Here is a 14,783-nt window from a genome sequence, read left to right as displayed (position 1 = left end):
GTGGTTGTTTGGGTGACAGTAATACTAAAAGCATCTCAAAATAAAGGAACACAAACATCGAGTTTGTGGAAAGAGAAAGCACGTTGTAAGTCAAACGGGCAGCAGCAAAGCATTAATACAACAACATGTTCTTTGATATTTGATGTTTTTGAACAAGAACATCAAAGGGGCGCCACGAAAGTGATCGCGGGCGAAAGGGAAAGTGATTGCGGGCGCTTATGAGCATGATAAGGTGCCTCTGCTCTTAAGCGCGCGCCCGCGCACAGGCACTGCAAGCTGTAGCCAGCGGTAGCTTTTTTTGAAGGCCTTCTTACTTAAGGTCTGGCCAGCGCAAGCGCTGGGTCAGGAGAGACCTAAAAAGATAGTATCCAACCCAGTGAAAGTGGCGGAACAACTTGAAAAGATGCCACAGAGGTTTAAAGCACGCGGATATCCTGACCAGGTACTACAACAAGCGAGGGACCGTTGTTCACTCAAAAGCAGAGAAGAGTTACTTAGAATAAAATAAAAAAACATCAATGACCAATTCACTGTTGTCTCTAAATTCTCAATGATGAGTGCTTCGTACAAACGAATAATCAAATAACACTGGCACATAATTAGGCTGGAACAGGATTTTAACCATATTTTTGATCACGAACCAATCTTCGTTACACCAGAAGTAAAAACATTGGCGAAAGATTAAAACACCCGGGTGAAACACCAACGGAGGTTTCATCCAAATGCACAATTCCTTGCTGGAATTGCAATAATTGCAATAGCATTATTAAAGGAACCTACATCACCCATCCCATGAAGGGACACAAGATCAAAATGAAGGTAACAGCCACATGTGACACGTCGAATGTGATCTATTTGATAAAGTGCCCTTGCGGAAAAGTTTATATTGGACAAACCGAAAGGAAAATTAAAATACGGTTAAATGAGCACAAATCCAATATCAGAACCAAACAAATGAAATCAACAGTTGCTCAACACTTCCTGGAAGCCGGACATAACATCAGCCAATTAAAGTATTGTGTACTGGAAATCATCGACAGGCGAGAGGGTAGAGACAATCACAATTGAAAATTATTGGATTACCCTTTTGAATTCTATGAAGCCTTTCGACATGAATGATCGTATGGAGTATTTATATTATCTTCAACAAACTTTAACTATATTGGGCCTATTTAGATCATTTTTTCTGACCTTTTTTTAGACCTTTCATAACTGTGATGACTAGTTTTTAGTTTAATTATTCTCAACCAGTGGTTTCATTAACTATTGTAGTTATTTAAATGTTTGAGCATCATAGATTGAAACATTCACCATTTGTTTAACATTCACATCCACTTCCCTTCAGGACATAACGTTTGACACCATCGTTTTCATTTTTGAACCTTTGCGAATCTTTATTGACCTCCTCGTACTTACATAACCTTTCACGAACCGTTCTTTGTGTTTACTAACGTAACTCACACACTGCATAAGAACTGCCCATCATCCGAGCATCTGTAACTCTGCACTTGATGCATCGCGAGGGACCAAACCTTAGTTGGAAGACGCCCGGCGATTTTTCACTTCTCACACTCGGTAAGCTTTAACTGAAAAAATGGCTTTTAACTAAACTTGCATGCTGCTCACATTTTGTTTAAATAGCACTGACACCTCGAGTGGGTGTCATATCGTTTGCACCTCTTTTCAACTTTTTCTCGATCGGTGTGGCAAACACCGTTGATACGAACCCGAGTTAATTTACATAACGTCACGTTTGGAGCCAGCTTCACACCGCGTTTTAACACACAGTTCGTAATATCGCTAACATTACCGCTTGACAAATTCAGCACTCGGATCAATGGAAAGGTCAAGAGTTCACTTAAACCACCCACACTATTTATAAACCACGGGTGATCATTAGTTGGTGAAAGTTAATCATCTATTATTTTTCCTCATGTACATATGCCTGAAATATACGTATTATTGTTCACAGATTATCCCCAGATGAAGGAAATGATGCCGAAATGCATTGGGATCATTTAAAATCATCCAACAATTGAAATGCATTCTGGGAATTGAAGTGTTTGAAGAATTGCAATATTCTCATATGTGACGCAACAATCCATTAAAAGATGTAAATCTTTACCTGAAGGACTAAAGGTCTTTTTTCACAACGTTTTCATTTACCTAAGAAACCTTTTTTCAAAGGACGCAACAACCAGTGCCCGGGGGATATATCCCACTTGCATGGGGATGCAACTTTCTTGATACTTCTTACACTCCAGTTTAGTGAGTGATACCCTGGAGCATGGCACAACTATACAACCACACTCAACTTGGTAGTACGCACACTAAACCCCTTTGGATCTACCTAATGTCTACGTCGGGATTCCCAGCAGCTACTTGTAAAGCTTAATTAGTACTGCCACTAGAATAGAACTTTGGGGGACTCCACCCATCACAGGCCCACACGCTTGCTTGACAGTGGCAGAGTGGCAACAGTCCTGTGCTCTAATGAGAAGGTAGTTCAGAGGGAACAGCCAAGGCAACGGAATGCTTGAAAGTAGGCCTGGACGGTGAACTCTGCACCGTTCGTGGAGTCTACAGCACTCAACAGAGCACATGCAGTTCGAAAAAACTCTGCCCCGCATAACGGAGCAGAGTTTTTTCCTTGTTTGCCAACATCAAGATTGCGAGGTGAGTGAGGAAAATCTTCCTTCCAGCAAGATTCCTCAAGCGGGCTGTCAGGTTTCTCAAAACAGTTGGTCACGACCGCTTGCGTTGAGAAACCTTTGGTTCACGTTGAAAAAGCTGTTGTTCACGTAGAAAATCTAATCGAGCGGCAAGAAGAGAAGCAGCGCCCTCTTGAGCTGTGCATGGTGCAGTTAGTGCTCATTTTACAGCGCAGGACAAACACCGGGGGCTGAAGTTCAACGTAAACGGCATCCACATGGCAAACGCACTCCGCCCCTTTTTTTGTCACTTCGCGGAGCTCTGCAAAACGGAACTCCGCCCAGGCCTACTTGAAAGTGAGATTGGGCAAAAAGGTTGTAAAACCTCAAATAAATGCTAAAATCAGCACAACGTTATCTTTGAACGGCTGGTTTCACAATGCAGAATAACACCCATCATCACCAATTTGTTCCTCATCATCTACAGCCATTTCAGTAACTGCACGCTAAGTGCAGTCACAGCTCAACCACTGCACAACCAAGATGTGTATCTACATGTGGAAAGAGGTCAAGCCTAGTAGTACATTATCGATCCTGGCATTAACAGTCTTCAAGCTCAAGTAAACAAATTCAGTTCAGGAACCCAAGGTGGGACTACACCCAGAGAGTAAATTAAACACAATACATAAATCACTCACGTTAGAGCAAAATGTGGATACCACAAAGTATGGTCAAGGCTTCTTCCATGACTGCTCTAGTGGGCTACTGGCTGCACGCTGTCACTGATAATCAAATGTTCTCACTGCCAACACATAGCTGCAGAAATTGGGAATTTTGCTGAAACCTAAAGATATTGAAGTTATTAACTTCTTTTTGCTCTGGTTGTGCTGTGTAGTTGTTTTGGAGGCAGACTGACCATTGCACTCCAGAAATCTAGGGGCATATTACCAACAACTAGCGATAATTATCGCTATATTGGCTTAGCGGCAATATTTTTATCGCCGAGCTGCGGCAATTTTTATCGCTTAGGAACCTTGCTATTATCAAGGTTTATCTCCTAAGAGATAAATATCGGCCGAAATGCATGAATATCGCTGAAAAGTCAGCGATATTCATGCATTACCGAGCTAATGCTCTTAGCCATGTTATCCACCTACCATTGGATAACATGGCTAAGAACTGCTCAGGGGCAGGTGTTAGCTTTTGGAGATAATCGCACTTAGCGCGAATATCTCCAAAAGTTGGTAATAGGAGATAGCGATGTTAGCGACTGTTTCCAGTTGCTAACATCTTGGCACGCCCACTTTGCATGTCATTAGTGATAAATTTCACTGACATGCAAAGCGGGGCCCAAGATGGTCGCTATCTCCTACTAGCTGTCGCTAACTGGTGTTAGCGACAGCTAGGTAATAGGGAGATAATTTTATCTCCGCTTTCTTGGCTTTTAAAGCCAAAAAAGCGGAGATAAACCCCCTTCTAGTGTCCAAAGCTCCTCTCTGTGAAAACGGAATTCTCAACATTGGAGCACAGAGTATCTTGATTTTACACAAACCAGGCGTGGACTTAAAACCACTCCAACCCCTAGGGAGAAGAAAATGCAGGCAGGGATTGGCTGGAGCTATGAAAGGAGATTAACGATAATCAACTGTTTAGCTTTTCCAGATCAACAAAATGACAAAGAAAAATGCCATGCCTGGAGGTTTGGGCCAAAAGGGAAGATAAGCGGCCTTGACTAGGTACATATTCACAGAAGTGCAAATCTAGCTGACACAGAGCCCAGAGGTACTTCTGGAACTGAACCATGGAAAAGGAACACGTACTGAACACACATCTTTTCTGACAATGCATATTTCTATGAATACACGTAAACGCTGCCACCACCCCTCCATCCCCCCAAAAGGCAATGATGTGCTGAAATGTGCTGCACTATGGCAAAAAAGGCACAACGATAAAATCGTTTTTTTTTTATGTGGGGAACTGCTTTGATAAAGGTCAATAATGCAATTAAAATGTTCTGGTGTATCATTAGGCGGCAGGGAAAGCACAGCAACCATGAACAAGAAAGATGTTATAGCAATGTGATAGCTTCAACAGTAGTTGCTGGAGTGGAAAATGTTCAAGAAGTAAAACAGAAACACACAATAAAAGAAAGAGCTTACACAGACTAGAGAAAAGAGACATAAATTACCAGCAAACAACGATGCTCGAATTAACCTGGCAAATCCTTACCTGAATATTTATGAGGGTTGTAAAGTGAAGCTCTGTACCCGACCACTGGCCCATATAAAACTCATATCCCTCTCGCCTTGGTAACGCGTACAAGAACTGCATGAAAAGAGAACAGTCACAATGGGGACCAAGAACACATTCAAGTCTCATACTTTCTAAAACTATAAAACAGTGTTGTACACTTGTGCAGACTGCTCAATTGCATTGTGAATCCTGCAGTTTATTGGATGTTATATTTGTTTCTCCTTCAAGAAGTTAAAGAAGTGTAGTGCAGTAAACAACTTTACCTAACTCACTCTTCCTTGTTGTGAACTGCTGCAATCTATGGGCCAGATGGACTAAACACTGGTGGGAAAGTACTGGTCAGATTTTGTGACCATTGTTTTTGTGAACAGTGTGGTATTGTGCAAACCGACTTGTGTACTCATCTGAAAATTCAGAAAATACTGAATTGCGTAGTAATTCGACCTACTTCATTAATTTTAATGAGGTAGGGCACCAACTGCGACCCACTATGGATCACTGCCATCACAGAGATATGCTCTGCCAGCAGACTAAAATGTCTGTGATTGCTTTTAAATAAAGCAATTGTTTATGTTTACATTCAGCCCGTTTTCCTTAAAAGAAAAAAGGATGCAGTGACAAAAATAATAATTTTAAGTTTTACAAACTTTTTTTAAGATAAGGCAGTGCCAAATGTTTTCGTCAACATTCACAAAGACGAAGGAGTCCTTATAGGATCCCTTCCATTCAAAAATGTGTTACCACTTTCTTTCAGTAGTCAACAAAATATTAGTGTTTAGCAACAGGATTTCAGTGGCAAAACATGAATACATCCTGATAGACTTGGCCCATTCTGCAGGTCATCTCCAAACCTTTTTGCCTTCACCCTCCTTTGACTGAACGCATTTGTGTTTGCTTTTAGGACTCTGCACACTTTACCACTGCTAACCAGTACTAAATTGCTTGTGCTCTCTCCTTTACACATTGCGAAATTTGCTTTTAGCTATTGCATATTTAATTTACCTATAAGTCCCTTGTAAAGTAGTATTACATGTACCCAGGACCGGTTAAATAAATGCTCTAGTAGACCTACAGCACTGATTGTGGCACCCACTTAAGTAGCCCTTTAAACATTTGTCAGGTGTGCTATAGCAGCATGTGTGTGCAGTCTTAAACTGCCCTTTCGACCTTGGCAAAATAAACCATTTGCCAGGCCTAAACCTTCCTTTTTAATACGTATAAGTCACCCCTAGGGTAGGTCATACACAGCTCACAGGGCAGGGTGCATTGTATTTAAGAAGTTGGAATGTGCTTTCAAGTGTTACATGTCCTGGTAGTTAAAAAAACTATTACATTCGTTTTTCACTACTGCAAGGCCTTCTTCTCCTATTAGACAACATTGGGTTTCCTTATTACATTTAACAAGAGAAAATGTTCAATCGGGAGCAGGTATACAGTTCGGGTTTGGTGTCTAAAGGGTTGTAATTTAAAGCCCTCTATAATGGTAAATTCGGATTTCAAGTCAAAATACTGAAAATGGCACTTTTAGAAAGCTGGTATTTTCTTTTCTTACCATTTGGTGCCTGAAGCCTGTCCTTTGGTCACTTGAGTAGGTGTAACTGGCAGTGGTACTTGTGTACTGCTCACAGACAGTAAGACAAAGGGAAGATAGGCAGGATGGGCCATTCTCACATCACAAAGGCACTGTCTGAACACACTCACAAAGTGTATGTCACTAGCCTTTTGTGTCTCTAGACAAGGAGGGGTCAGAGAGGAATGGGATCCCTCAGCCGGCTCTACCTGCTACAGAGCCACCGTCTTCACCCTGCTGGCTCTTTTTTTCTGCCTAAGACCAGCACCACAGACATACTAATCAAACACATGAAAATCACCTACATGAAGAAAATGTCTTGCATGGCACAGCCACCAATTTTTCAGTTTTGCTAAAAGAGACCAGTTGTTTGGCAATTTGTTTCTTCAATACAAAACAATAATGAGGCCAGCTGCCCTGACAGAGTAAATGGCTGGCACTTCAGTGTTAGCCAAAGCGCTCCCACTGCATTGGCGGGGGCACTTCGCCAAAACAATCCCTGCCAACTTTGGATTATATACGTATGGTGGGTGGGCTTCTGCCTCGACACCCATTATGTCCTACTTTTACCTCTGTGCACCTAATAAAAACAATTTTAAAAAATCACAGTTTCTCCAGTACGCATTTTTTTGAAATTGCAATGATTGACAACAGCCTTGAAGTTCATTTAGAGTCAGATTTGCTCCATCACTGTCACCATCATGACATGGATTCATCACTTCTGGGATTCAAGCATGGGCAATTTGTTTTTTAAATATTTATGTTTAATTTTAATAATTTGTTTGAGGATCTTGCTATGTTGTAGAAAATAAAATTGGTACTGTATTTAAACGATTCAGAGGACAACATAGATGAGCTTCCGGCATTACAACATTAGGGTCTAGGTAAATGAAGTATTAGTAACATGCAAACAACATCAACATCATTATAGTAGTAGTGCATTGAACTAGAACAGTATCCCACTGCCTTGCACACGAGGTTTACAAGCCCATGGGAAAATGGTGGTAGAAATGTAAGTTTAAAAAAATATCAATAATTATGGATGTCCCGAACCTGAGAAACATCCTATCATTTCTCCTATAGCTAACTATACATAAACCCACATTTATTAGGCATTTTAGAGCCGAGACACAACGATCAGCAGAAGTACACAGTAAAAGAACAATGACCAGATGTAAATTATGTCCTCTCCTGCCATATCAAACCTCCTTACAAACGCAAGGCTCACAGCATCCCTAACTTTATTCGCACTGTACAAATGATTTAGCACAAGAAATGGACAAGGAATAGGCCCCTCAGCTAAAAATGCTCATCCCAAAATATCAAAAAAGGTCACAATAGATACCGTAACACTTTGCTAAAAAACACAAAGATGGGGGCAGGGGCGTAACAAATGCCACCGCAGCCGCCGCGGTGCGGGGCCCCCCAGTCTTTGTTAGTTGAAGGGGGCCCCCTCAGCTCTTCGGTAGGGAGCGAGGTTTGCTCTGAAGCAGCGGCAGCCTGCAGCCTGCCCTGAGCTACTCGCGCTGAAGAGAAACAAATTAACAAAGTTTCTCCTTAGTCAGCCTTCAGTCCCGGAACAAGGATGCCGGGCCTTCTGCTGAAGTGATATTTTACAATTTGCAGAGTGCCTTAAGAAATGTGGTGCTGTTTTGTAAAGTGCTGTAAACTCTGTAACAGAGCAATATCCAGCCAGTGCTTTATTTTTAGAAAAAGATACAGTTCTTTAACACACACTAGATACTATAAATTATATAGAGATGAGCAACAAAAAAAGATAACTCTGTAGCTCCAGTTGAAAAAGTATTTATAGTGTTTGAGGCAGGGATGTAACAAACAGAGGGGGGGCAGTTTTCAGTTTGTGAAAGGGGCCACCTGAGCTCATCTGCAGAGAGCTGTGAGATAGGGGATTGCTCTAAAGCAGGTGCAGTCTGCAGCCTACTCTGAGCCCCTCACTGACCCAGGACTGAAGCGAAAGAATGTAACAAGTTACAATGTTTCTCTTCAGTTAGAGCCACTAGCTGGAAAGAGGATGGGAGTGGGGTCCCAGAGACAGCATTCCCCACAGGGCACAGCCTCTGACAAGGGAGAGGACAAGGATGGGGGTCCAGAGAGTAGGAGGCAGCACAGAGGGGAGCTGACAGGGGTAAGGATGGGGGTGGGGGTGGGGGCCCCAGAGACAGCAGGAGGCAGCATAGTGGAGAGCTCACAGGAGAAAGGGTGGGGGTGGGGGTCCCAGAGAGTAGGAGGCAGCACAGAGGGGAGCTGACAGGGGTAAGGATGGGGGTGGGGGCCCCAGAGACAGCAGGAGGCAGCATAGTGGAGAGCTCACAGGAGAAAGGGTGGGGGTGGGGGTCCCAGAGAGCAGGAGGCAGCACAGAGGAGAGCTGACAGGGGCAGGAGGATTGCAGCTCCCTCCAGGAACAGGATCTGCTGGGACACATTGGAAGGTAAACACCATTTGCAATATATGGTTTTGCAATATATGCACTTGCATATATGCAAGTCATATATGGTTTGAATTGGAATTGTTAGTTGTTGAATTGTGTTGTGTGTATTGGATCTGTGTAGTGAAATAATGTGGCACAGTGTGCAGTGTAATTATGTGGATAGTAATCGTATTGTATTGAGTGTGCTGGAATTATGTGGAGTGGGATTGTGTGTCATGGAGTGGGATTGTGTTTTGGAGAGAGATTATCTGGAATGGTATTTTGTGTTGAGGAGTGGTATGCAGTGGAGTTTAATTAGGTGGTGTGCTTTTAAATATTGTAGCATGATGTGGAATTTTGTTGTGTAGCTTGTATGTATGTGGTGTGTTGTGTAAATGTGTTGTTGGTTTGAATTATGTAGTTTGTTGTTGAATTATGTGGTGTGGAATGAAAATGTGTAGAGTTGAATTTGTGTGACGTGTAACTGTGCGCTGTTGAGTGAGAATTATGTTGAATGGTATGAGGCATGGTGTGAAGTGTAGTTATGTGGAATGTTGCTACGTGGCATAGACTGGATTTATGTGGAGTGTATTTATGCAATATAGAGTAGAGCATAATTATGTATAGGTAAATTATGCAGTGCTGAGTGGTATTATGTGGAGTGTAATTATGTTGTGTGATGAATTGTGTGGGCATGAATTGTGACGTGTGTGACGTGGGGAATTATGTGGCAAGGTGTGGTGTATAATTGTGCGGAGTGGAATTATGCAGCATGTTGCAGAGTTGTATTTTGTTGAGGCTAATTATGTGTTTTGGAGTGGAGTGTAAATATGTTGTGTGAAGTATAATTATATAGGTTTAAGTGGAATTATGTGTAGTTGAATTGTGTTGTGTGGAGTATAATTATGTGGTTTGTAGGGGTATTAAGTTTTGTGGAATGTTATTATGTGATGTGGAAGTATGTGGTATGGAGTGAAGTGGAAATATGTATTTTTTTATTTTTAGGATTGTAATTATGCGGTATGGAATGTTTTAGGGTTAAATTATTAATAGTTGAATTGTGTGGCATGGAATTATGAGATGTCCAAATGTGTGGTGTGTGGTAGACTTAGCATAGCTGCCAAGGTTTCAGATTGCGAAGTGTGACATTTTCATAATTTCAATGTAATTATGAGTGACATTTCAACGACCATGAGTGACACTTTCTCATGAGCAAAATCAAGCAATGAAGAGGAGGGAAACATATAAATATTAGAAATTACGCCCGTTTGACCGACTAGAAACTCTAAGAAAGTCACTGAACTAAAGTGCGCTAACAGCAGGCTACTAAAAACTGAGCAGAGTCAGACTGTGTGAATGTCACCCATTATTACAGTTAAATTATGAAAACGTCACACTTACCAATCTGCACACCGTGCAGGGGCAGCCACTCACCCTATGGGCAACACATCACACTGTGCAGGGGCAGCTACTCTCCGTATCGGCAACACGGTATTCTGTGCAGGGGCACTAAGATGCAACCACTAACCCCATGTACAACACAGCACGCTGTGCAGGGGCAGCCACTCACCCTATGGGCAACACTGTATACTCTGCTGGGGCCGCAAGGCGCAGCCACTCACCTCATGCACAACACTGTGCAGGGGCAGCCAAACACCCCATGCACAACACAGCGCACTGTGCAGGGGAAGCCACTAGCCCTATGGGCAACACAGCACACTGTGCAGGGGCAGCCACTCACCCTATGGGCAACACTGTATACTCTGCTGGGTCGCAAGGCGCAGCCACTCACCTCATACACCACACTGTGCAGGGGCAGCGACTAGCCCTATGGGCAACACAGCACACTATACAGGAGCAGTCACTCACCCTACGGGCAACACTATACATTGTGATGGGGCAGCAAGGTGCAGCCAATCACCCTTTCGCACAACACTGCTCACGATGCAGAGAAAGCCATTCACCCCGTGGGCAACGCTGTATACTGTGCTGGGTCAGCATGGTGCAGTTATCCACTCCATCGACAATACTACAGAATGTGGAGGGACAGGGGGTTTCAACCATTCAGCCCACACATAACACTGTACAATGTGCAAATAGCAAGGCGCAGCCACTTACTCCATGCACAACACTACACACTGATGGGGCATCAATGTTATGTTAAATTAAGTTTATATAGCGCACGGCTACTCTAAAAGAGTGTCCCGGCGCTTTCCACAGGCAGCTCGAAGTAGAATAACACAACACGAAATAAACAGATACAAAGAAGAAAAGAAAAAGAACCCACCAGAGGAACGCCTAAAGATTAAAAAGCCAGGTCTTCAGGCTCTTCCTGAACTGAAGCAGATTGGAGGTGCTACGGAGCGCCAGCGGAAGCGAATTCCACAACTGGGGGGCCTTGTAGCTGAAGGAGCGCCCCCTCCCCGTGCGGGCCTTCCTCACACGCGGAACCACAGCCTTAAAAAGGGATTCGGACCGCAGTGAGCGGGCTGGGCGATAGAAGGCCAATCTTCGCCGCAGGTATCCGGCACCTAACCCAAACAATGCTTTGTGCATCAGCGTCAGGGATTTAAACATAATCCGCTTCCGGATAGGCAGCCAGTGAAGCGTGTGCAGCAACCCAGAAGCTCGTGCTCGCCTGTGCAGGCCAAAAATGGCGCGGGCAGCAGAGTTTTGTGCCACCTGCAGGCGCTGGACCAAGTACTCCGGAAGGCCAAGGAAAAGGGCATTGGCATAATTCAACCTGGATCCGATGAGCGCCTGCACAGTAATCCGCCTATGCTCCACAGACAGCAGTGGTAAAAACTTGCGGAGCATCTTCAGAACACCGAAAGGTGCTGTCACCTCCCCCGCGCCCTCCTCCCCCCACACGCACACAATACTGCACCCTGTGCAGGAGCAGCAATTCAAATTAAGCCAAAACTGCACCCTCCCTCTGCACGATACTGCAGAATGCGGAGGAACAGGAGTGTTGGACAGCAAGCTGAAGTCACCTACCACAGTCACAGCACTGCACCGTTTGCAGGGTCGCCATTCGCCTCATGCACAGCACTGCACAATACACAGGGGCAGCATGCTCGGGCACCCACCCCAGGTACAGCACAGCACCGTTTGCAGGGTTGCCATTCGCCTCATGTACAGCGCTGCACAATACACAGGGGCAGCAAGCTGCAGGCACCCACCCCGGGCACAGCACGGCACGGTTTGCATGGACGCCATTCACCTCATACCCAGCATTGCACAATACGCAGGGGCGACAAGCTGCAGGCACCCACCCTAGGCACAGCACTGCACGGTTTGCAGGGACGGCCACTCACCTCATGGACAGCACTGCACAAAACGCAGGGGGAGCAAGCTGCAGCCACCCACCCTAGGCACAGCACTGCACGGTTTGCAGGGAAGGCCACTCACCTCATGTACAGCACTGCACGGTGTGCAAAGACAGCAAGGTGCAGCCAACCACCCCATGCACAACAATGTACGCTTTGCAGGGACAAGGTGAAAATAACCACCCCATAGATGACACTAGAATGTGTAAGGTCAGCTCCACACCCAGTGCAGTACAGAATGTGGAGGCACACCCGTGTACAGCAACTCACACCATGAACAGCAAGGTTTAGCTACCCACCTCTTCCAAACTCTGCAAACTGTTATGTTACAAGATTCAGCTGCCCACGCCATACATTACTCTGCAGGGTTCCTCCACACTGTTTGGGAACAATTAGCCACAGCCTTTTGTACATACACGTACACAGCACTGCACAAGCAGCACAGATACTATTGTGCAACCACCCGTCACATGCACTAAACAGCAAAATACGGATACACACCCCAGGGAGAACACTGTAGAGTGTGGAGGGAGAGCCAATTGCCCATGGCGCCACACTGCACACTGAGTAGGGACAGAGAAAACAAGAGGAAGATCAAAGGCAAGGGAGAGCGGTGGCTGGTAAAAAAAGCGCTGGTATTATGCTGCTCCCGGCACCCAAAGCACGGTAGAGCGCTCACGCACTAATTAACATCTGTTTCCAATTAGCGACCACGCTAATTCAAGCTTTTCAAGCACTCGTACTTGTTCTCCACCGTGCGGGAGCAAGCAGAGCGCGCCACTGCTCGCTCCCGCAAGGTGGATGCCAGCACAAGCACGAGTGCTTGAAAAGAGCGAGCTGACCAATTTCTTAAGGTCATCTCCTAGAGAACAGCATGTGCGCTGCCTAGGCGAGACCTAAAAAAGGAGCGGCTTCAAAGTAGGCACTCCGTTTTTCAAACAAATGCGCAAGTTCGTGGCTGCCCTGGGGGGCAGCGGATTCCATGTAATAGGGCGCATTTTCCCTGTTTACGCCTGACGCACCCGTTTTAACCCTTTAAGTGCGCCCGTCAGCCAACCGCCGTCGCGAGCACTACCTCGGTAGTGCTGCACCCGTCCATTGGCCGATGCGGCCCCTCCCACTTAATGGAACGCCCCCCCCCCCATCGCGGCAGAATTGTCACCGCGGTTAAGGCGTGCTGGCGCAAACAGGGAAAGTTCACCTTTAAATAATAGGGCCTCATATCTGGTGATTCTCTGCACACCTGCAGCCAGGACACCATCAGCCTGCAGACTAAGTATCATCAAAAAGAAAAGCCAAGAATGCAGCAGCTTTTACATTAGTGCACCTAGGATCTGAAACAGACTCACTATATCCATCAGGACTGATCCAATTTCTGTTTCAACTTAGGAAAGAATTGAAGACTCACCTCTTTAAAGAAAAATAATCAAAATGCATTAGCCACCCCCACAAGCCAGCTTCCTCTTATTACATGTTGCTTATCTTTGACTATGCACAGTGCTTTGCTGCCTTAAAGTTCACGCAACAGAAATACTATATACATAAATACATACATACAAATGAATGAAGCCTTTATGTTTTTGGGGGAAAACTTTATACATTTTCATTGCCTGTTCAATGCTTTAAACTTGTGAAGATTTCTATTAAACTGCTGAGTTTTTGTTTTTTTACTGCCAAAGTAGTGCAGCTTTCATTGAGGGAATCTGACACTGTGACTCACAGCAGAGCATCAGCCTGCGTTGGAAGAGTCATCTGGACACCATCTGCACAGTCGAAATGAGAGATGTCTCATGGTAACGCTGCTCGGCACAATCAATATTTGGACATCTGTTTTGTTGCAAGGGGCTGTAGGTTTGAGCTTCAAAACAAAGAAACAACAAAAAATCGGTTTTACTTACAGAGGGGCAGGTCTTGGCTCGACGCTGGAGAACATCAAAGGAGAGTCCCTTTTGAAGGAAAGAGAAAACCTAAGAAAGAATGTCTTGGGTGATAATGGCGCAAATTAAATTATGGCCAATCTGCATAGGACTGCGAAATAAAGAAACTGGTCTTTGACACAATAAAGACGACAACTATATCCAGAATGCATTTCACTTCTATGAATCTGCTTTCCAACAAGTAACCTCAGATAGAAACGTTCCATTGAGTAACCTTGGACACTAACACACAAGGCTTTCTTTAAACTACCATGAATGAGCTTACAGATGTAGTGGTGTTGCAGGAGTTAAATGCACAATTGAGAGGCCTCTGGGTGGATCTAGTCACGGCACACATGCAAGCACTGCGTGTGTACAGAGGCAGCAGGGTCGGCTTGTCACACCTGAACCCAGGCGTCATGATGGAGCCACAATGGTCCCACTGGTTCTGCAGCTAGAAAGAACACGCTCAAGTCCCTGGCTGCCTACGTCTTTATCTGTAATAGTGGAAAAGAAGGCTTTGGCATGTCTGAAGCAGCTACTACTGGGGTCAGGGGCGGCCTTAGGCATGTGCAAGCTGTGCACCTGCACAGGGCCACCAAACCCCAGGGGCCACCACACCAATATATATATAT

At 44.7% G+C, this 14,783-nt stretch overlaps 1 protein-coding gene across 2 annotated transcripts in view; it reads right to left on the bottom strand.

Moving 5' to 3' along the window:
- The window catches only part of ATPAF1 (ATP synthase mitochondrial F1 complex assembly factor 1), a 165,290-nt gene that overhangs the window by 64,635 nt on the left and 85,872 nt on the right, over positions 1–14,783 (bottom strand). Inside the window, exons 6-7 of one of the 2 annotated variants that reach the window (XM_078671658.1) lie at positions 14,131–14,178; positions 4,881–4,976 (exon numbers count right to left, since the gene is read on the bottom strand). In XM_078671658.1, the coding sequence (XP_078527784.1) occupies positions 4,881–4,976; positions 14,131–14,178 (144 nt within the window). The remainder of the gene's footprint in view (positions 1–4,880; positions 4,977–14,130; positions 14,179–14,783) is intronic. The other variant, XM_078671659.1, reaches the window with a different exon arrangement.

This window comes from Lissotriton helveticus, chromosome 1_2 (assembly GCF_964261635.1).
Source record: "Lissotriton helveticus chromosome 1_2, aLisHel1.1, whole genome shotgun sequence".
In the NCBI taxonomy this organism is placed as follows: Eukaryota; Metazoa; Chordata; class Amphibia; order Caudata; family Salamandridae; genus Lissotriton; species Lissotriton helveticus.
Note: the sequence above shows the minus strand (reverse complement) of the source record. Positions and strands in the feature narration are given on the sequence as shown.